The sequence below is a fragment of the Anser brachyrhynchus genome (genome assembly GCF_964034855.1).
Source record: "Anser brachyrhynchus genome assembly, chromosome: 15".
Taxonomy (NCBI): Eukaryota; Metazoa; Chordata; class Aves; order Anseriformes; family Anatidae; genus Anser; species Anser brachyrhynchus.
The window spans coordinates 2495682-2518650 of record NC_137733.1 but is presented as its reverse complement, the minus strand read 5'-3'; the positions used below and the strand labels follow the sequence as shown (position 1 = coordinate 2518650).

General features: G+C 40.4%; 1 protein-coding gene across 3 annotated transcripts in view; it reads right to left on the bottom strand.

Annotated features, from left to right (window-relative positions):
* The window catches only part of RBFOX1 (RNA binding fox-1 homolog 1), an 868680-nt gene extending 845931 nt beyond the window's left edge, over positions 1-22749 (bottom strand). For 2 of the 3 annotated variants that reach the window (XM_080557058.1, XM_080557064.1), the window contains exon 1: positions 22325-22749. In XM_080557058.1, the coding sequence (XP_080413184.1) occupies positions 22325-22327 (3 nt within the window). In that variant the 5' untranslated portion in view covers positions 22328-22749. Of the gene's footprint in view, positions 1-22036; positions 22115-22324 lie in introns of those variants that run through there. The other variant, XM_080557047.1, reaches the window with a different exon arrangement.
* Positions 22750-22969: the final 220 nt, after the last annotated feature.

The window sequence follows — 22969 nt, the reverse complement described above, 5'->3', positions numbered from 1 at the left end:
CTTCTGTGCTGTGCGGGTATCGGAGCCCTGGCACAGGTTGCCCACAGAGGCTGTGGAGTCTCCTCCTTGGAGGTCTCCCAAAGCCACCTGGACACGGGCCTGAGCCCTCTCAGGACGGGAGCAGATGGGCCCAGGGGGGCCTCTGGCCTTAGCCTCACTGTAAGCCTTTTTCATTTCAAGCAACAGTATATATATAAGCATACACATGTTAAAACACATACTCAGAAGAAAAATAATAATTTGTTGCCTAAAATAAATAGTTCACTGTTCTAAACCGGTGATGCAGCAAGTAAATTCTGTTTTCGAAGCATAGTTTCCATTCCTTTAACAAGCTGAAAACTCTTTGCAATCCAATTTCCAAAGAAACTGTTAACATGTCACTAAAGGGGTAAAAGAAATGGTTTTCTGTTTGTCTTAAGTTTAGAACATCGACATATGCTTAGGTGGAATTACTGTATGCGTTCAGCAGCTGAACACTGAAAAACAGCTTCCGATATTGTTTCCACATAGCGAGTGGCCCAGCTGACAACATACTATCAAGAATTTATACTTTTCTTTGAGCGTGGGTGGAGGGAAACAAAACTTTTCCTCTCCAGAATTCTAATGGAATTGGGTGTTGAAAACCACCCTGCTGCTAGCTGCTGCAAGCGGGAAGTCACCCATGTCATGCAGTGCAATTGGTAGAGCACTGCAGATAATCCAGCTGCTCCAGTCTGCTCTTTACTGCTACATACACAGTGAGTGACAATAAAAAGCTCATTTAAGAGTTTACTAAATGTGGCTTTTTTTTTTTTAATTTCACCACAGAGAAGAAACAAGGACAACAGGAGTACTGCAGCTAATCTACATGCAGATGTAGAGCTCTTGAGATGTATACATTCCAATAAGAACAGTGCAAAAGTCACAGTGGAAAAGCAGATAGTTTGAATTGTTTTGAAATAATTGTAACATTAAAAAGAAAAGCTTCTTGACACATTATATTACATAATTAAAGTTGGAGTAATTCTGTCACATTCTATTTTTAAACCATGATAGTGCTTTAACAAAACTTTTGAGAGAAAATTCAGCTACAGACAGGTGAAACAAATTGCTGCTAATCCATTCACATCTTCATGCTGAAAGTCACCATCAAAGTAGTATTAAATAAGTATAAGTATCATAGGGAAGAAAACTGATGACTCAAACTTAGGGTTACATTCAGTTTACAGAGTACAAGATGAACAAGATATTACAGAGCACAAGATATTTCAGAAGCAAAAGAACCCATGGAGTTTATTACAAAATCTCAGATTATATACATTTTTTACGTTGAGAAGGAAAAATATTCTTTTGTTTTTAGCTGTTCTCTAACAACATTTGCCTATTTTTTGGTACAATAGCACAATGAACATATCAAACCTTGTTTCAGATCCTAGGGGTTACTGCTGAAAGAAAAGAGGCAGGTATTTTGAATATCCAACTCATCTCATGGGGAGCTCACACCACCCCTCTGCAGCTTACTAGATGCAAATCTGATCATTCTGAGCACCACATGTGCAACATGCAAAACAGACCATCACTGGCTGCCAGACCCTGAGGACACTCTGGATTACTCCCAATTCAGCAACCTATCTGCTCAGCAATGCAAAACACTGCTCTTTACTAACATACATTTCAGTTTTAGGTCAGTTTGCTAACTTTGAAAGCTTTACATAATGGATCTCAATTCAGCCCTCCCACCATGACTTTAGACCACACACACCCCAACCAAATTTCACCCCAGCGGTCTCCTTGCTGGCTAACCAGTGTCCCTGGAAAGCAGACACAAACCTGAACCTTCACAGAACTTGCTGCCTGAAAAAACAGGAGCAGCCAACTATTCTGCTACAGCTAGATGTGGAAAACTACTACATGATCCAGCCTTACCTGATGCTTACTAAACTATCAGCTATGTATCAAATAAAAGAATAAGTTGTTTTCCACTTTTGAACATCAGGAGGGAATATAATAACGCTGTGCAGTAATGAGGGCCATAAAACTGCACAGATAATTTGTTTTAATTAAGCAAGTTATTATCAGATTTAGTAGCCTCCTTATTATATACGCCACACCAAATAATGTATTTCTTGTGATTTCTGGGACACTCGCAGCAAGACTGAATACATCTCACATCAGCGGCTAAATAACCAAAACACAAGAAAATATATTTTTTTTTCCTACTCCGCTTACTAGCAAGGTGTCTTCAGTAGCAGTCTGTTAATATAAAAATAAAATGAAACAAAAAACATTTTCAACACATCCTATTTAGGTCTCAACATCTCTGCATGTCCAAGTGTACCTGAACAATACAGAGACAAGTACATTGTCTTTAAATAGTTAGAAATCAGAGGAGGAGCCAGAGTAAAAGTGGGAATTTGCATTCTTGTAGATAGTAAATAATCCAGATCATGACAGCTGCCTGAATTAAAGAACCATTCACTCCACGTCTTTTATGAACAATGAATGGTAATTCCTGATCAGACCACTGCAAACTCTGCTCCATGAGAGTGAAACAGAAGAGACAGAAGTTCCCAAGTGACAAACTCTAATGTCAACAGACTCTTTCAACAGTCTCTTGCCTTCTTTTCTAGCAAACCTCTTCAGAAAGAGATTACTTCCAAAATGAACAGATGCATTTCCAAAATAAGAAGTCTCAGAAAACCACTTTCTAGGTTCTCAGCATAGCACTTTCACAGACAAGAGAGTTCGAGTTTTCATGCCTAGTCTTCCCTAGCCAGCCATGTTAAAATCATTACGAACAATCATTTAAACCTTGGTTCCAGTGTACCGATATCCAGAAAGAGCTCCCTCCTTGGATCTACGTGGCAGTAAACACTGGCACTTCACACACAATCCGCCATGTTAGGAGAGGCAGCACCCTTACCATTCTCAGCCTCCTAGGGCTCAGTGCTTTCCTTACCACCACCACTAAGGGAGAACAGCTACAGCAAGAAAGGCAGCAGAAGGGAAGCTGACACGATGCGGCATAGGTGGGCAGGGGCTGGCAGTGGGTGCAGGGCTGGCCTAGCTGTCCGAGGTTGGCGCTGGCCACAGCCGGTCCCAGCCAACCCAATACTGGGGAAACAGCCTTAACAAAGGGCTAAACATTGCACATCAGTGAGGAAAGAACTGTGAGAAACAGCCCTGCAAAAGCCTACCAAAATAGGAGAAGAAAGAGGGGAAAATGAGATGCTCAAGACATCAGAGCAGAGCTTCCCCTGCAACCTGTGGACAGGCCACAAGGGGATAGGTGCTTACCTGCAGCCCGCGGAGAGGCCTATGCCAGAGGAGACCTCCACACTACAGCTTAGGTGGGATACCTGAGGAGGAAGATGAGCCAGGAAGAAGCTGCAGTCCCCTGGGACATGCCTGGCAGAGCAGGAGAGGGCAAGGCAGGCTCCTGACCCATGAGCTGCTTTGCCTCAGCTCCTCCAGCAGCCCTGCAGGGCAAGCCCTGGCCCTTTCTGGCCTTCACAGGAGGGCTCCAACAATCTCAGGTAAAAGCAGAAATTGGAAAGGTAACAAGCAACACTTGCACTGGGTGTTGCCAGAGCATGAAATAACTGTGGGGAACTTTTTGCTATTGTACAGCTGTGGAGAGACGAGGGATGCAGATTTACCACATGTGTAAATTGACCATGCTGGCTGGTTCTGTGATCAGGTTACTTTGGTTCTGGTGTGATGAGTTCTTTGTTGATGCAAGTGAAACTCGTGATGACCACGATTAACATGTGTTTTAACAACAGATCTTAAATGTGTTTCACATGGGGCAAAGGGTGGAATGTGCTGAGTTTATATGGCAGGGTTTTGTCAATAGGGCTGCAGAGGTGGACTCCATGGAAGAGGTGGGGACTACCCTGCCAGACCCGGCAGGCACTTGCCCCCAAAAGTGGCTTTAAGAACAGGCAAAATGCCCCATGTGGGACACACTGCTATGGGTGGGCTGTGGGCCCTCATTCCTTGTCCCCTGCACTGCCCAGAGGAGTCAGGAATGAAAGGGGCCAGGTAAGGTGGTGTGCTTTTTGTGTTCTGTACCATCCAGCTCTATTTAACTGGCAATGTGTTAAAATAACTTTTCCAAAGTCAAGCCTGTTTTGCCTGTGACAGTAACTGGTATGTGATTTCCTCAACCCATGAGCTTTTTGATCTCATTTTCTCCCTGCCCCACTTGGAGAGGGGCATGAGCAAGTGGGTGGTGGCAGCCAGCATGGTGCCACCTTGGGGTACCAGCCAGCCAGTTACCCCTGCAGCAGTAACTGGTCTGATAGCAAAATCAGCAACAATCCTTTTGATGGAATAAGTTGAAAAGACAACAGCACTCCTCCCCATAATCACCATTGTACTGTTGACCCTCTCCCTCTTATCTTCAGGCAATGGAAGCAGCTACTAATGGAGAAGCATGACTGATGGTGCACGTTGGTTGTGGTAGTGGGGAACAAAAGAACTAGCTATGGGTCTGGCAGGGCAGTTGTAGTACTAGCAATACTTATTCCACGTGCTCCTTTCTATTTGTATTTCAACTATCTATTCTTTTACAGAAGACTCGTTGTTCTGATGTCTTCTTTCAAGCAACGGGAACCCTATCAGTTTCTTCTACCTTGTAGTCTTTTTCTGCCTTGTAAGTGAGATAGTGAAAGCTCCACTTAGCATCTGGGTGGTTGCTTCCCATTCCCAGTGCAACCTGAGAGGGGGCTGTCACGGCACCAAACAGCAAAGGAAGAAGAGGGTAGAAAGCAGAGATGACAATACACCTGGTGTTCTGGACATTCTTTTTAAAGGAAATCCTCAGGAATTAGGCAGCGTAAGTAACTGCCAAACTGAAAAATCTTTAAATTAAAAGTTATTGCTGAACTTTGTTGTTAAAACTAAACTGCAATCAGATGTTTTACTGGTAAAATCTTGTACAATCCCTGTGCTATTCTGAGAACTACATATTTTTTTCATGTATGAAATTTTGTAGCTCATAGAGAACAAATTAAGAAAATCTTCACACTCATTCTAAGTCCATCTCCCAAATTACCTTATTTGGAAAACTATATCATATTTTTTATAAATACATTTTTAAACAAGTAAGTTTCTAAATTTCAGCTGGAAATATGGCTCGTCAGACTTTCAGCTTCCATTTCTCAAACCACAGCAGTAGCACTTCTGCCAGGGCACCAGGAGTATGACAACCAAGAATGTTACCTGTGGAGTTACCACTTCTATCTTCCCGTGATCGGTCACCTTTATAATGCCCCATTTATCACATTTTTAATTTTTCTTTTGGGAAGAGAAATGTATATTGAGGTGCATACCTCATTGGGATTCTTTGTCTGTTCACCGATTACTGTATTAGATGACTGTTTCTCAATGGGTTACTTGTCCATTTCCATCAAAGAACCTGCCACTCCTTGCACTGTATTTCCACCATACAAAAAAAAAGATATATTCTTTTTTACCATTCTGCATGACAAGCCTGCTAATAAAAACAATCAAAAAGTCATTATTTGGTTTGGGGGGAAACTTTTTATATTATTTTTATAGGAAAGCATGCAAGCTGTATGTATTATATTTAAGAACACTGAGATCGGATTACACTAGTAAACCCTGCTATGATTTTGTTTCAATAAACAGTCTAATTTAATCGAAAATCTATTCTTATAAACATTCTCAATGAGTCGGGGGGGGAACAAATTGCAATAAAACAAACTTAAATGTATTTGAGGGTAGATGTTTGCTAAAATTCTTATTAAAGGGGGGTGAAGAATATCACAGTAAGCCCCTCTCTGGATAGCTTCATGGGCCTTTATGAAGCTACCAAAGCCAAAATTAACAAAGGGATGCTATTAAAAGTATTAGATGTTGCAGGAAACTTGAAGGTGCGTGATTTTTTGGTACTATAGATGACCAAAGCCATCTAGACTTGTATGTAGCTCCAGCAAGTTTCAAAAGTTTTATAGTTCACTTTATAGTTTAGATCTATATAAAAGACTAAGCTTTAAGGAATGCAAGCATATAATTATTATAACAGATGCCATTTTTCCAGAAATTTCTAGGCTCAAAACCATCTGTAAACTGCAGCCATGACCTTTATCTATTTCAGTTCAGACAAACAGGGTCCACCAGGAGGTATTTTTATAAAACCTAGAATGATGCAGAACAGTACCTTCTTACCTGACCAAAGTACAAACAATTGGACTACTTGTAAACATGTGCACAAACATGAAAATTAATTGAAAATAATCTTTGACAGCTGCATTCTTCACTAACTAAGAGCTTATCTGGAACGTGAAGTGTTTTCAGAAACTTTCGTAATGATGTTTTAGATCATCTTTGGAATAGTTTTCCCAGTAAACTCTTACACAAAGCATAAACACAAGTAGGAAAGTTTAAATTCTAATCTAATGAAAGTTGTATTCAAGAAAAAATTATAAACTTGGAGAAGTTTTAATATCATTGTTAATGCATAACTGATTGAAATAAATTTCAAGGTTTATTGTGTTACTTTCTCACCATCTTGACAGCAAGATCACGTTTTCAAACATTTACATATGAACTATATGGCCAAAATGAACAACTCTGTCATTCATCTGCTTTCAACTTATGTACATCAACACACAGATTGAATGAGCAAGCTTTGCAAGCCACATGTAAATGCTCACATTTGATATTTTGATCCATATTGTCATAAGAAAAGCATCTCCCTCTCCTTATCTTACTTTCCTATTTTTAAGGCCTACATCTTCATAAATAAAACTTTTGGGTGCAGTAAAAGTAACAGTCTTTCAGGCTGACCACAAATTTCAGTGAAATACAGTTTTTTTAGAAATGTTTATTGTTAAGCATTATAGAGATATAATGCTTATAACAATGATATAATTATTATATTATTGTAATATAATAATAATTGACACAATTTTCAGGAGTCCAAGGTGCAATACCACTACCAGCTATATAAACAAGTTATTTATGTATATACTTTGCAGGTTTGAGAAAGACATAAGAGCCTGTTAATAACATCAACTATCAGAATGTGCTTATGTTGCCATAGTAGAAAATATGTCAAAACAATAAATGATACTGCTTGGAGCTTCTTATTTTTTATTCAATGGAGAAAAATATTTTTGCTTTATATTTTAAGTAAAAAAAAAAAAATACATTTCCAAATATTTCACATGCAGATCCTCAAATATCTGCATTTTCCCACTAAAACAAAAAAGAAATATCAATTTCTAATTTATTTGATGCAGTTCCAAGTGATCAAGCCAAACCCTAGATTAAACCATGTCAGTACATCGTGCAAAAAGTTGCTTAGAACTACTTTAGACATGAAATTTCACAGGATTTTGCATGTTTACATCGTTGCATCTTTGGAAATAGTATTATGAGCAAATGCAGTAAAACTACTCTTTGCAAAGAAAATAGCCTTATTTCCACAACTACAGCTTCAGTAATGCCGTATGTTTTTTACTCCAGAGGTAGGTATCTTACTTATCTGCTTTGTCTACCTCAATTCTCACTTGAACGAACTAGAAATTTTGCAAACAATCTGAGATGAGAAGACAGAATAAATCTTGAGAAGTAGATATTGCATGTAAGACAAACTCTGAGATGACAGAGCTCAAAAAGAGGGTTAAAGAAAGAAAATGAAATAAAAATTCTGAAGTGATAGCTACAGCATCTTTTTGATTACCATGCATAAACAGCACAAAACAAAATAATTTCCAAATTAGAGAGGAAGATTTGATTAAACACAGACTTTAAATACATTCACTAGCTACACAAACAGAAAGAAAGTGTGCTGGAATTTTCAAAATGTCTCAGAATACATGAAGGAAATTATACAAATATGAAGTTCTACAGAAAAAATGTTCAATTAGAAACAAAGGCACTACACTATGAATAAAACTTCCCCATTTAGCAAAGCATTTTAAGCTATACTCTTAGTACATGCTTTCTGCAGTCTGATGAGTGATGCAGTGAATGCAAGTATGTACATCAATACTGTGTCAGACCAGATCTAGATTAAAAAAAAAAAAAACTCTTTCAAGTAAAATATTTGAATTAAATAGACCAGCATGAAGACAGTGTTACAGCACTTATTACTTCCTTTCATATTACTGAATTAAAAACAATTATTATTAAAAAAAGGGATCTGTGTGACAAGAACATACTGACATCTGCTGGCATTCTATAAATTCATTTCTCTAGATTAGGATTTAATGCCCTCAACCTTTCTTTCTTATCTATCTTGTTTGCATAACAAATTAACATTGTCCATACCTTAATAAACCAAATGTATACAATATTCTATACTTACAAATGTTAAAGTGTGCACAGCATTCTGTAGCTAAACAGTGTACAAAAACAAGCTTCTCTTTTTGTATTTTACCTCAGTAAGTACCACAAGAAATCATTTGTGCCTATGTTGTATAAGAATGTTTAGTGACAGGGCAGACAATTTACATTCAAATTATTATATCCCTAATTTCTTTACCAACAAAAGACCAGTATTACTAATTTACTATCCCAGCATGTAAGTAAAGCTGATGCTAAAGTTGTCACTCAGGCGAGACTCGTGCAATGGATGTACTGTTTCAGCCTAACAGCTAGCAAATTGAAAGAACGGATTGTATTTGTATTAGCACCATAACACAAGTATATATGTATACACAACTCCAAAGCATCTAATAAACCACATACTGAGCGTGGTACCAAAATACATGGGAGAAGATCCACTATCCATCTCTTGACACAATCACCACAGGTATTTTGGGTGTTTTTCTAACCAGAACGTAGTCCACAGAACTGAAGAGGTTTCAAGACTACAGCATGCAAAAGGCAGAAATTCTGGTTAACGCACAGAGTTCCTAAAGCGGCTATAATTTGGCATCATAGTGAATAAGGAATATTCTCTAATCACCATACACTTCTGAATTTCTTATTTGAAGTTTCCAATATATTCATTTAATGCTTGCTGTTGGAATCATAGCTTAAAGTTTCCTCCCCCGTGTGTGCTATAATGCAAATTTATGGTTAATAATTTAAATGGAAAATAGAAGAAATTCAAAACTGTAGTTCATACTGAGTCAACAACTCAGATATGTTGCAAATACATACTGAGGCATAGATTTAGTATTAGAAAAAGTGATACAAAGCATAGAATATGAACAATTTGCCGAGCTGTGCTTAGTGGAAATCTTAAATACAGTCCTTAATGTTTTGCATTTCCAAACCAACAGTCAGCTGCAAAGTCACTCGCTTTTGACAGTTAATTAGATATATACATATCACTGAATTTCAAAGATGTGAAAGGAAATATAAAAACACCAAATTCACCTTTCTAAACCATAATTTGTCTGTATTTTCACTGTATGCACTTGTGTATTTTATTAGATGCTCAAACCAGCAGCCGTATTTCTTAGGCTAGACGTATTAGAACAAGTAGCAGTAGTTTTTAATAATGAAAATATACACAGCTCTTTTCCTTGCAAATGTGTAACTAAACCTCACAGCCCAATAGAAAAATAAATACATTTTCCTGAGAAGCAGAGGCAGTACCAGCTTGTCTGGCTCACATTTGTACGTCTCAGCCATGAAACAACAGTTCATGCAACTTTCTACATAGAGAAAGACAGCAGTACACACTAACCTTTCCAGCAAAGCAAACAGTAAACGGGAATGTAAAATCAAGTCTTCACGGGCCCTGTAGCTTGCCAGGGGACAGAGCTGACAGCCCCACTGAAACACAGAGAGACCCAATAATGAAGCCATAAGCGTTTCTGCACCGTGTACAGCATCAGCATAAGAGCAAGTAATTCATAACCGATTTCACCAGACCCAAACTACTCACATACTCCATGGCAGACACTATCCAATTCACATGTTCAACTATCATAAGAAACACGCAGGTCGTACTGTGACAGTGAGGGTGACAGAGCACTGAGACAGGTTGCCCAGAGAGGTTGTGCAGTCTCCTTCTCTGGAGATATTCAAAACCCGCCTGGATCAGCCTGTGCAACGTGCTCTAGGTGATCCTGCTTGGCAGGGGGCTTGGACTGGATGATCTTCAGAGGTCCCTTCCCACCATGGCCATTCTGGGATTCTGTGATCCGTCTTTCATCCCGTTTGTCCATCTTTCACAGGTGTGCAGGTTTCCACAGTCCTAAGACGAGGCACCTCTTACTATTTCAGCATCTCGTCTGGAAGGCCTACCCATGCTGAAGTGTCAAGGTCTAATAGTTCACTTGGAATTCCCCTTCAGTTTCTTTGTTTGAGACAGTTTTATCAAATTATTTAAAATTCTTATATACTAAACATCAGCAGAACAGATTTTAAAAAGAAACAAACAAAAAAAAAAAAGGGGGGGTGGGGAATGTGGTATTAAAATCCTATAATCCTTCTACTCTTTAAAAAGGGTTTAAAAAGAGTAAAAAGAACATCATCTGGGGTTCGCCAAAGCTACCCTCTGACTGTAGGACCACAGGACCACTGATTTTCCACAGTCAACCCAACACATGCTGCTGCCAAAGCCATTGCACAAATATCAGCTCTGATGCATCAAAAAATAAAAGACCAGCTTTCTTCTTAGCAATTCAGACGACTCAAAGAGCACAGATGCTTCATGTTTCAAGCTCTACTCTGAACTGCTCTGTTGTGTATTGGCAAAACTAAGGAGGGGAGTAACAAGAGGAGCCCAAATGATAAACGATTAGAAGACACCAACAGTGTTTCTCTTCCCTGTTATGATCAATATTATTTCCATTTGATTTAAACAAGAGAAAATCTGTAGCTCTTTAGCTGCTTCTAGCACTAACCGTATTAGCTTTGGAGATCTTCAAAGAAGACGAAATTTGAGACCAAAATATACAGCATTTTAAAAAGCAAAATAAACACAAACTGCAATGGGAGGTGTTGGTACTGCGTAACTCAGCAAGCCTTTTTTTACGGCAATGTGGATGTCCTTATTAGAAGGCACCAGCACCATAATCCTAAGAACTACCAATAGGACAAGTGCAGTGTTTGATTTAAACACATTTAGAGAACTAATGAAGGCAATTTACTGGTGAAAATTTACCTCAACTATAGTACAGATGCATCCATTTATGCCCTGGAAAGAGCATTCGTTCACAGGCAAAGCATAACCCTCTGCTAACAGACCACAGGTGCTGAATAGTTGGATTTTGACAAACAAAAGTCAGAAACAAGTAGAAATGGAGAGCCTGTCACCCGGCTCACTTGCTCTTGAGTTCTTCCTTACTTGAATGTATTATTTGCCTATGGACAGTGCTATCACGTAGCATGAAAGTTCATAACAAAACTATTCTGAGGACTAGAGCAATCAAGATTTCAATCTAATTTGTATTTAATCGACTCTTGAGCAACTTGAAATATATGATCACCTGAGAAAACTAAACTAAATAAAACCTTTGATGTAATAAATTGGTTTCCAGTATTCCTGCTTCTTGTATAAATCAGTTATAAAATATTTAATGCCTTTAGCAGGAAAAAAAAAAAAAAAAAAAACTATTGCAGAATTCAATATCCAGTAGGAGAATTTCTACTTACGTTAGAAGTTTGGATTCACATCTTATTTTGCTAATTTTCCTCAGGACAAATATGGAAAGAAAAAAATTTCCTCCGACATCACAGACTTTTTATTTTTCCTTTATTCAGCCATTCAGCCTGCTTGCAAAGCTTTAACATAGAGAAGCATTAAATTGGCTACAATAAACATTTATTAAAACTTGTACATGTTTTAAGACACTCTTATAAAACAACACTGATACTAAGAATTACTCATGCCCGATTATTGTTCTTTTATGCAAAAAAAAGCAACAAGAGCAGCAACCTACCACACCAAATGAGCAGCATTTGTCAGGCATACAGTGCCAATCACACATCGGCTGCACCACAGTTCATCACATTTTCAAGACAATCCGAATTTTAACTCTGTGGCAGCTGCTGTGAAGTTCACTACTCCAGTCCAGTTGACAGCAGTGAATGAAGTCACCACTACCTGCATCACCATTAACTCTTCAGAGACGTGATTTTTGCCTGTATTACTACTGGTAATTACACAAAAGGCAGCTGAGAAGTTGCCAAGAAGACAGAGTCCTATGGCAACTTCCCTCTAAAAGCCAACTGATACAGGATAAGCCTTAAATACAAGCAGCTGCTGTCATCAGAAACACAGGTCAGAGACACCGGACATTTAGAGGAGGAGACACAAAAGATTTGGTACAATATATAACACGTTGGTACTTTGTGTATACCTGTTGATGTACAATGTGCGTTTGTTTATGCATGTGCTCACGTGTGTGACTACAGCAACACGTTACTCACATGTGCCACTGATGCTCATCAGCAGTGCACTGATGTTCTTTCAAAAGGGATTTTACCATGTATGTCAAACTGTTCGTTCTATTACCCTTCATCATTTATTCCCCCACTGTAAAAGTACTGACAAAGCTGACAAAACCTAAAAAATTTAAGTTTCTCTATGTCAGTCTATCAGACATTGTGCACGACACAGTGATTTGCAGTTACAGCCCTCCGCCTGCAACTTCTGTCAGAGGCAAACTGAGAGCAACAAACTATGAAAAGAAATACATAGATGTTCAAAGCATTTAGAATTCTTGTATTCTCAGAACAATAGCTCTTTCAGACCCCGGTGTTATTACAATGCCTCATGCAAACCTTCCTTCCTTGCCTTTTTGCTAAACAGCAGTTTTAGCATAACTAGATGGCTGCAAGGCTAGCAAAAATAAAACTTAATTGCTACTTCTACCTTGGTAGCTCCAGAACCAACAGAGAAGAATAAAAAAGAAAATCTGAACTGGCAAAGTGCCACATTTAGGGAAATACACATATTAAAAAGGCTAACATGATACGTCTGCAAAGATCCGTTTTTTTTCTTTTCAAAGTAGAAATAATTCTACTAAATACAAATGGAGACCGTAATATATAAATAGTACAAGACTAGTGTATTTTTTTAGAAGAAAAAAACTTTAAATTGACCAGAAAGCCTTTCATTTCTCTTGATTGTAGCAAGCAAATTTGACAGAGCTCTCAGTGTAAAAACCTAAGATTAGAAAGTGCAAAAGCAAAAATGGTCTGATTTGTAAAGAAACTGGAACAATACTATGGACTCTGGGAACAGAAAGGATGGGCATTTTTATTAAAATAAGACATTCTTATGACTTGGTCATGTGTAATTTTTTAGCTATTTGTTTTTATTTATAGTTTACTGTCTTGTTCTGTATCATGTATTACTGATAAGTTACATATTTTGTATAGAGCTTACAAGGAAATTGTATCTTCCTAAATGTGATCACTTTAAAATATTTTCAAAAAAGACCGAAACAAACAAATAAATTATTCTTTCCCTCAGAGACAGTGTTGCTGCTCAGGACTCCGAGAAGGTACCACGACCTCACTGTACTTGCCAGCTGTCTCCAGGGGGCCCGCACAGTTCTACAGAACCTCACAGGACTGCACAGGGCTATTACGAGGCACTCCTGGAAACACAACATCAAATAAGCACCTTCACATCTAGAATATAATAAAATACTTAGTTTTCTCTGCAGGCAATTTTGTACATAATGAGATTTCTAGGAACCCTTAAGTCCTTTTGAAAATCCACTCACTTTGCAACCAATATACATATCTTATATGGATAAAATGAAATGAAGCTTGGGTTAACTCAAGGGCAAGAACAAAACCAAGAGGGCTGAAACATGACTTACACGAAAACCTCAGGCTAACCGAATTATAGGGGAAACAAATCAGAAGTGTTATCACCAAGAGTTGAATACATACTTTTGCTGCAATAAAATGGCAATTGCTGAAAACAGAACCATACCCAAAATGATACGGAGGCCAAACTATCTGACTGCATCATTCTGTTCATTTGAACCAGTATGTCCCAACAAGCTCTGATTCATCAGCTCATTCACTGGATATGACAGTTCACAAAGCGAGGAGGAAAGATCTTATCGGCACCAAAGCTGACTGATCTTAAGGCGTTTTACAGTGGGAGGAGTAAAACATGCCTTCAGTATCAAAGAAGATAGGATTTTTGAATAAGGCTTATACAAAGCAAAAGGATCTCTTTGTCCATCGCACCGCAAAGTGCTCTTTGCAGCGGGCTACAAATAAGGCACTGACCTGCTCCACCTGACAACAGGGCTCTATCGCTGATGTTTTCCATCGTGGCATAAAATACTTAATAATTGGTTACAATCTGTAAGTGATTCAGAACAGATTCAGCATTGACCAAAATGAAAGCAACGTTGTAAACCAAACAAAGGAATGAAAACATAAAACAAAAGCTCACGGGTAGGTATCAGAGATCAGAAACAGTAATAATGAAATAACCTTTATTTAAGTTGAGGACATACACAATGAAGCAAGTGTGCAAAACATGCAATATAGTCAATTTTTGTATTTGGCAGGAGCTCAATAGTTGTAATGACCAGGGGAAACCCAATCGGTCTCCCGTGGAGGCAGCTGCAGACTAACATATTATCACGATGGCAACAGAGAAGAGGTCATCACAAAGTGAAGAAGCCATTTGGAGAGTGTCCTAAATTAAGAAGTGGGAAAAGACGGTCTAATATCACGGAAAGATCAGGAGGATATCTAGATCCATTAATCTTCCTGCTGAGTAACTCTGTGTCGCTCAATTCAAACTGCACTCTGGGACTTTCTTAGCATTTATACTGTTGCAGACTTAAAATGGGTATCACCATGTGGTAGATGACATTTTAGGCAGTTCATCTCAGAAGCTGGAGGAAAGGACATTTAAGTAACTACTCACACACAGAGTGGACTGTCTGTGGTGGAGTGAGAATTTTTTTTAGCCTAGAGCTTTAGCGTAGAGTTTCATTGTAGCAGAAGACAGTATTTCATCAAATTATTTCCTGTGCCACTGATCAAAGACAACAACGCAACAGCACGACTTGAAACCGATGCTTTCTCCATCCTTCCCACCAAAGAAGCCAGACTAAGTTCTGTGTCCAGGCAACACAGTGTGTTGCATCCCAAGGCAAAGTGCTTACAGAATTTACCTAACTTTGAAGATGGAAGATTATTCTGCAATGAGTGTTTCATAAGGTATTCTATATTTTTATATAGGGACTGTTGACAGGATCTTCATCAAGTTCATTTGCTCAAGGAAATAGCTCCATAACATTGCATAATCCCTATTTTTGTAAGAAAAAATGCTAAGAGTTTTATCTTAAGTGTTTATTTTGCTACCCACAGTCATTATTGTGCCTTATTTTCAACCAGCAGCCCCCCAAAAAAAAAAATATCTATCTGGTTTTGCCACTACTATATCAAAAAACAATACTTCACAGAATGCCAAGCCTTTTGCTTGGATCAGTGCCATTCAATATTGTCTGTTTCTCTCTTCTCAAACTATAAAATGTTGATCCCATACAACATACGGTGAAAAAAATCAGACACCTAAGACCTATTTAATAAAACAACAAATTCACAAGGTAAATACAGAAACTCCAAAAGTGGCTATCCAAGGACCAGTACTGCCTGTTCATCAGCCATGATACGTCTGTAAAAGAAAACTGTCTGTATACAATGAACAGAGATACAGGAGACATGTTTTTTCAAGACAGCAAGACTATTACACAACATTTCGAGATCCAGGCTTGTTTGTGGTTCATTAAAGACTTAACATGAATTTTTCTACCAAAATGCAAAACTCTACACTGTATTGTCACTTTTTGTAAGATGATAGTTTTGTATGTGTAACCTTTTTCTGCATGTTTCTTCTCATGTGTGAGCTACAGATATGTGAAAGACAAGCCAAAAAATACCCCAAAGACAGACCACAGAGCAACCTAGGTGTAAACCAGCCAGCTGCAACAGCATTGGGCTTTCTCACCAGGGCATCCAAATTCACTGCTCTTTTATCTCATGTGATGATGGTGTTGATTTTAACATATCAAATCTTTTTTCCTGTTATTTTTAACACAACTGCCCAGTAAGACTAGATTTTATTCGACCTGTGTACTTCACTACAACTGCTTTAAGAAAACTTTGATTTGAAATAATAACTTAAAATTTCTACCCACACTTTCACATATGGATGCCTTCAGAACAGCACACATTCAGAGTTGAAATTTTCTACCTCGAGTTTTTTTCCTGAACTTCTCAGGAAACAAAACGTATTTTCAGGCTGGCTTCTTGTTGTTCTGATCATACAGTATTTGCTCATGTGTAAAAAGGAGACTGAATGCAGAGAGAATGAAATTCATAGAAATGCTGTGGAACCAGCAAACAATTAGAAGAGCAAGACCCTATGAAGAGTACATCGACATGTATTCACACCTTGCTAAATGCTAGAAAATCCAGCAGAAAAGTGATTAATAAATGCCCTAAAGGAAAAGTTTTAGTCGCAACTAGCACCCTGACACACTCAAAATCAGTGAACTACAAAACACAGAAGGAAGCCAGACTCACTAACTCCAGCTCTCACTGCTACTTGTTTAATGATAAGAAGGTTTAAAAATAGCAATTGCTTAAAATATATTATGTTGTTTGCTTGTCATTCTTTTTGTTGTTGTTTTGTACCCTAAACTATCCAGGGTTGTACACTGCAGGGTTGAACCCAGGTGTTTTGTCAACCACGAGAATATGCATCTTGTTGGAGTGCTTGCAACGCTGGCCACAAACAGCTGCATCTGGTCCTACCGCCCCCATCATGCCACTTACCTTAAAAGTGATTTAGTTTTGCATGTTTGCCTTTTAACACAACCCAGGCCTCTCAGCTCTACCTACTGTAACAATATTCCCACCTGCATTTCTATCTGAAGTAGAATGACAATTATGTTAATGGCTACGAATTTGCTCAGTGATTTTCACAGCAGCTTGAGTGACTGCAGTCAGCCTCGCACTGACACTCCCCATTCGTGGTACAGCGCTTTCCACTCCCGACAGCTGTCTTAATTTTAAGGCAGTGTATTGCATAGCTAGGCAGTAAGGCATCTGTCAGTCTAAATTCATGTATTTACCTTCCTCCTTTCAGAGAATTAGCTGCAATACCATCCTGCTATTTGGAAACAAAGGATTTTAAAACTGCATCCAAAGTTGCAAAATGTTCTTGGTTTTTGTTGGTGGTGGTTTTTTAACTAGCCTCGTAAAAATTGCAAGAGTTTTAGAATTGTATACGTGTTTTCTATCACAGAACCTTCAAACATTTTTTACATTTCTGAAAGGAACATGCAAAATTCCTAACAGTTACTTTCCCCTTTAAAAGAGCCAAACAGTTCATACTTCAAAATAAACTTCAGAAACAATCATGAATTTCTGAATATTCATGAAAATCTCCGCTTATAAGTATTCTTGCTTCTGGAGAGGTTCTATACAAAGTACAAAATCTGGAGCAGAACAGAGGAAGCCCAGACTGGGTGTTAGGAAAAGCTTCTTCACCAAGAGGGTGGTCAGGCACTGGCACAGGCTCCCCAGGGCAGTGCTCAGACCCTGAGCCTGCCAGAGTGCAAGGAGCATTTTGACAGCACCCTTAGATAGATGGTTTAACTCTTAGGTTGTGCTGTGCAGAGCCAGGCGTTGGACTCGATGAACCTTGTGGGTCCCTTCTAACTCAGGATTTTCTATGATTCTATGATTAAACTACACCTACCTAGCAAAAAACAAAACTTCTGAAGTCTGACAAGCACATCTTTGGCATTCAATGTTGCTTGACATCTAATTGTATTCCACACTGTGAATCAAACATGACTGCTTTGTTGTGCTCTTCAGAATGTTACATGTGCTTCAGTGCTGCTGCTATAAAACACCATGAAACCCCCGCATCCCAGAAGTGTTCTCCTGTGTCAGGTAAGATTTCCTTCTGGTTTACTTTCATTTTTCTACACATCAACTTAAAGGACACAAATAAAATGATCTCATTTGCAGTAAGTTGTAGTTTTGGGCATATTAAAATTTAGCAAAATAATACAGTTATGAAAAGTGCAATAAATACTGATATACAACTTCATAAATCTTTTCCTTTTTAATCATAAATGCATATGCTCGAACGGGTGGTAAGATCCGTACCTATTTACACTACATTCAGGAACACAGAACGTGAAGTTTCAGACATGGCACTACACTTCTGAGAAGAATTTGCACTGGAAAATAATGATGGGTACTGAAAAATATTAGCATTTATTTAAAAGAATTAAACTAACATAAATAAGTGCAACTAAGAAAAAAAATAAAAACAAAAAGCAACAATAAAAAAATAAAGAATTCCCATTAATTATTTGTGAAAGGATCCTCGGAGATAGGATCTTTCTGCTCTCAAGAAATACCGCAGTTCTTATTTATTCAAATTTTGCACAATCCAGCCAACAGTAGATCTGCCACTAATTTCAATGACTTCACAATCACAGATAACCACCTAATTTTCTGTTTGCTATTTTAAGACCTGCCTATTCACTTGTTTCCAAACTCTTCAGTTTTTCTCCCGTACTATTTTTACAAACGAGCATCTCCAGACTCCTCCTACATGAAACAGGAACAAGATACAAGAGAACAGTATGTATACACTGTTCTGTCAGATGCACAAAATGAATCATTAAAAGAAAATATTTATTTTTCAGCTGCTCTATTCTCTCAAGCTGTAGTATCGTATATCAGTCTCAATTAAAGTAATTAAGGTAGGTTTTTGTTTTTGTTTTCAGTGTAATACAGCTTTTAGAAACTGTAGGTTAAACATACCCATGCCTTCCACAACTGTAAGTAATATATCTCCTTGTGGTCAGGGAATTCCATCTTCACAGTATATAATGCTGATAATTAGTTTTAAAAATCAGATATTGCCATTTCAAAGCTACAGCATGATAAATTAGTGGTGCTGGATTATTGAACTCAGCGACTGGTCTCTTCTGTCCACAGCTTCGCCCACACCAAGTGAATGCTGAATGGCTCTTCTGGTCTGAAACGCAGCTTACCTGTCCGCACAAAGTGAGACTGAGGATACAATTTCCATTAAGTCCTTCCTAAAAACTGTATTGGTATATGATTCCTGGAGACGTCTACGATAATTTTTGCTTATTAATTGCTCACTTCTGGCCACAAGTACTATTTTTACCTCTACCACAGTATCAAGCCCAACAAAATTTCCATAAACCTTATGGAAATGCCACATACTGAGGCCCAAGCTACTAGATGAGAACAGGAATGCCAACTAACCTTTTAAGTTGTTTAAGCACTAACTTGCTTAATTCACATACTGAAACAGAGATCGGCTTCATACAGAACACACATTTGCAACCATACACCACCACCATATTTCCCATCCTCTGCCTGCAATGTCACATTAGGGTGAGCATTTGTAACGTGGATTGTGGCTGCTCTAGCAGGAACAACCTGAAGGGATAGACACAAAACAGCCCCTCCACTGCAGGACGCCACGGCCAAGCGAGTAACTGCATGGACATCTCCTTGGGGGAATTTCTGTCATGTTACTCACCTGCTGGCAGCAACTGGAAAACTTTATTGTAATTTTGTTTTTCTACCATGTCTTGATAAACAGCATCAGTAAATATCATTATATACAAACACATCATTGCTACAGAGCACTAAGTATCTAAAATGTACCCATAATAATGATGTCAAGTGCTTTTTCATTAAAAAAAAAAAAAACACCAACCAACCAAACAACAACAACAAAAGAACAGTCCATCCATGGAGCTTAAAGTGCACATCCACTCAGTTTATTTTTCACTAGAGTCAATTTTGTGATCTCACCAAAACCCAGCAATACTAAAACCTAAACCAAACAGATAAACACTGTTCTTACATTTCTTCCACTCCTATTCCTAGAATACTAATAATGGTAATAATTTATTTTTAAATCAGTAGTAGTAGTAAGAGTCATATAAATGTACACACCCAATACTTTTACTGCACTGTCACTAACCTCCAGAGAACACAAAAGACTGGGGAGATGCAGGCAAAATAACTTTCCTGAAGAAGAAAGGTCCCAGTCTTTCTAAGTGCTGCTACAGCTGGATGCCCAGCCAGCGCTGTCCTGACATGAAGGCACAGGCCACCTGGAAAAGTCAGCGAATACGTGGGACTGGCAGAAAAGCAGCAGGTCCTTCAGAAAGCAGTAAGAAGTACTGAGAGAGGGACTACCTGTGCTTACCGGGGGACAGACAGTTTGGAGGGAACAAGAAAAAAAGAAGAAAGAGCATAAACTAAGAAGAAAACATGAGGTGAAATAAATAAGCAAATAGCAAAAGCAGGAGGAGCTAAAGCAAGGAGAAGGAGCATAGAAGAAGCACACGAACCTCCAAGAGATGACACGTGTAAACTGGTCATGCCCTGGGCAGACAGACTGCCTGCCCGAGTGACCAAGCCCCCTTCAGTCTCGCTATCCCCTGCTTTAACTTCAAAGGGGATTTGTGGAGGGCTGCAGCTTGGGAACTAAGAGTAAACTTCAAAACCCAGCAGCACTGGCAGCCGTGGCCTACTGACATCCCATTCTCCCTCCTCTGCAGTAATCAGCAGTGCATGCTAGTAATGGAGAGAGAGCAGACACCGCTACAATAATTCACAGTGCTGTGAATCGAACCTTGCAGTCCTACATGCGGGCTCGTATTTTACACTGGAGAAGTATCACAATATGAATCCAAGAATTAACAATTCCATGCTCTTCCTCGACACTTGACTCCTGACAGTATTTCTGTCATTTAAGGCTATCTTTTCTATGAAAGCCAGAAAAGCACCCTCAGCGCCTCAAGGACACAAAGTACTGCAATTACAAGAAGTACCAAAATCATCAGCATTCTGCGCATTTTATTCATTATATTTGTCAGCTATATTACTGATAGCTAAGTACTAATTGAAAAAAAAAAACCTACAGTCTTGACAACTATAAACACAGACTTCATTTCAGGAAATGCCACATATTTTTAAACTGTATCTACCAGAAGAACAAATGGTAAATGAAACTTGGGTAGCCAAGCCTTTAAAGCCTACCTGAGAATTCAGCAAATTTGGACTATAAGCACAAATGCTACATAGCTTCCCAAAACCTCATGAATTCAAAACTGCTCAAGTAAAAGAAAATAAAAATAGGCTAAAACTACCATAGTTTGAGCTATCCTAAATCACTACTGTAAACCTGATAACCGGAGTATGTGATACCAAATACTTTCTTAGAAATGATCTATTCAGATAGGCATGGAAAACTCACCCCCCCACCTCACCCCAGCCACTCTTCTCAATATGCGTTTTGTCAAGCAGCTATGACTGTTTGGTCTCTAAAAAAAAAAGAATTATTTGATTGTGAAATGAGGAATAACTTCATTTCAGATTGTAATACTTCCATGATCATCAATCTCCACCACAGAATGCAAAAATCTCACTTCTAGTTTTATATTCCATGCATGTAGTTGTTTTCACACTTCTAAATGACAAATGTAACACACAGTGTATTTCCTCTCTTAATTAAGTCCAGAATGAGAAGGGAAGGAAGGGACTTTACATTCTTGGGACCCCACCTTCTAGGTCTATTATACCTTAAAATTCAATTCCATTGAATAAGCTGCATTTTATTTAATGTGAAAAACTGGTCATCGCTGCCCTACGCGAGGCTCAAGCACGCTACGTCACATTTGCAAGTCAGAGCAGAAAAACAAAAGTTGCAGATTTGGACAAGATCATTCACACTCTGCTGATGTGAATCACTTCAAACTTTAGACCGCATTTGTCTCACCATCTGTGTGCGCCATGGCAAGTTGGCAGCTCCATCTCCAACAGCCATATTACAGATTTGGGCAATGTCGAGCGCGTGCCCCTGTCACACTGCAGACGCGTGCTGCTGCTGCTGAGAGCAGCAGCCCAGGTGGAGCTACCTGTGCATGTAAAACACGCGTAGCGTGCCTTCACCTAGTGAACGTGTACGCAGGCAACACGGACACCTGCTTTCTGATGGAACCATGCAGGAGAAAATGAAATGATGAATAGCCTAGGCTGTAGGTAACCACCGGTGACTTACAGGCAAGTAGTTTTCCGGCAGCTGAGCATCTCCCCTCTTCCAGCCAGCAACCCGGCTGGCCATTTTCTCGCACTGCCTTATTTTGGGCCCCCACCTCCCGTGCCCGCCGCCTCCCTCCCGCCTTCCCCCTGAGGGGCTCAGGCGGGGCCCCGCCGCCCCCCGCTCCCTCCCGCAGCCCCGGCTGCGCGACCCCCGCCCGGGCCGCCGCGGAAACTTTCGGGGAGCGACACCTCCTGCCCCGGCCCCCCCTCCTCGATTCCCTCTCCGCGGGGCCGCGGCCGAACTCACCATAAAGAGGCGGGCGGCGACCGCGGCGCCTCTCCCGTCCGAAGCCAGCGGCCGCGCCGGGAAAGTGGCAGCGGGACGCGGCTCCTCGCCGCCGCCGCCTCAGCCCTTCCCCGCCCTCCCGGCTGCGCGCCGCGCCCCCCCCGCCGCCGCCGCCCGGTAGCGGAGCCCCCGGCCCGCCCGCGGGCAGAGCGGGCAGCGGCGGCCGGTGGAGGGGGCGAGCGAAGCGGGCGGCTTCCCGCTGCTGCGCTGTGCCGTGGCCAGCGGGAGCCCCGCGGCGCTCGGGCAGGGACCTGGCCGGCTGTGGGCGGAGGCGCTGCCGCTCGCCAGCCTCCGCCGAAAGCGGCTCCGGAGCGGGGCGAGCGGGCGGAGGTGACCTTCAAGCCCGGCGGGGGCTCCGCGGCCGGGCTCGGCGGCCGCGCGGCGGCGCCCGGGTGCCCGGCGGCGCCCTGAGGCGCGGCCCGCGGGGCCCCGCCGCGCACGGCGGCACCGGGGGGCGGCGAGCAGCGGCCGCGGCCGGGCCGCGCGGCGGCACCGCCTCGCTTCGGCGGCGGCGGCGCGGTCACAACTTTTTGTCCGCAGGGGTCTGGCCGGTCCTGGGGGCCGCTGTCCCGGCAGCCTGGGGCGGCGGCCGAAGCCCTTGTGGGT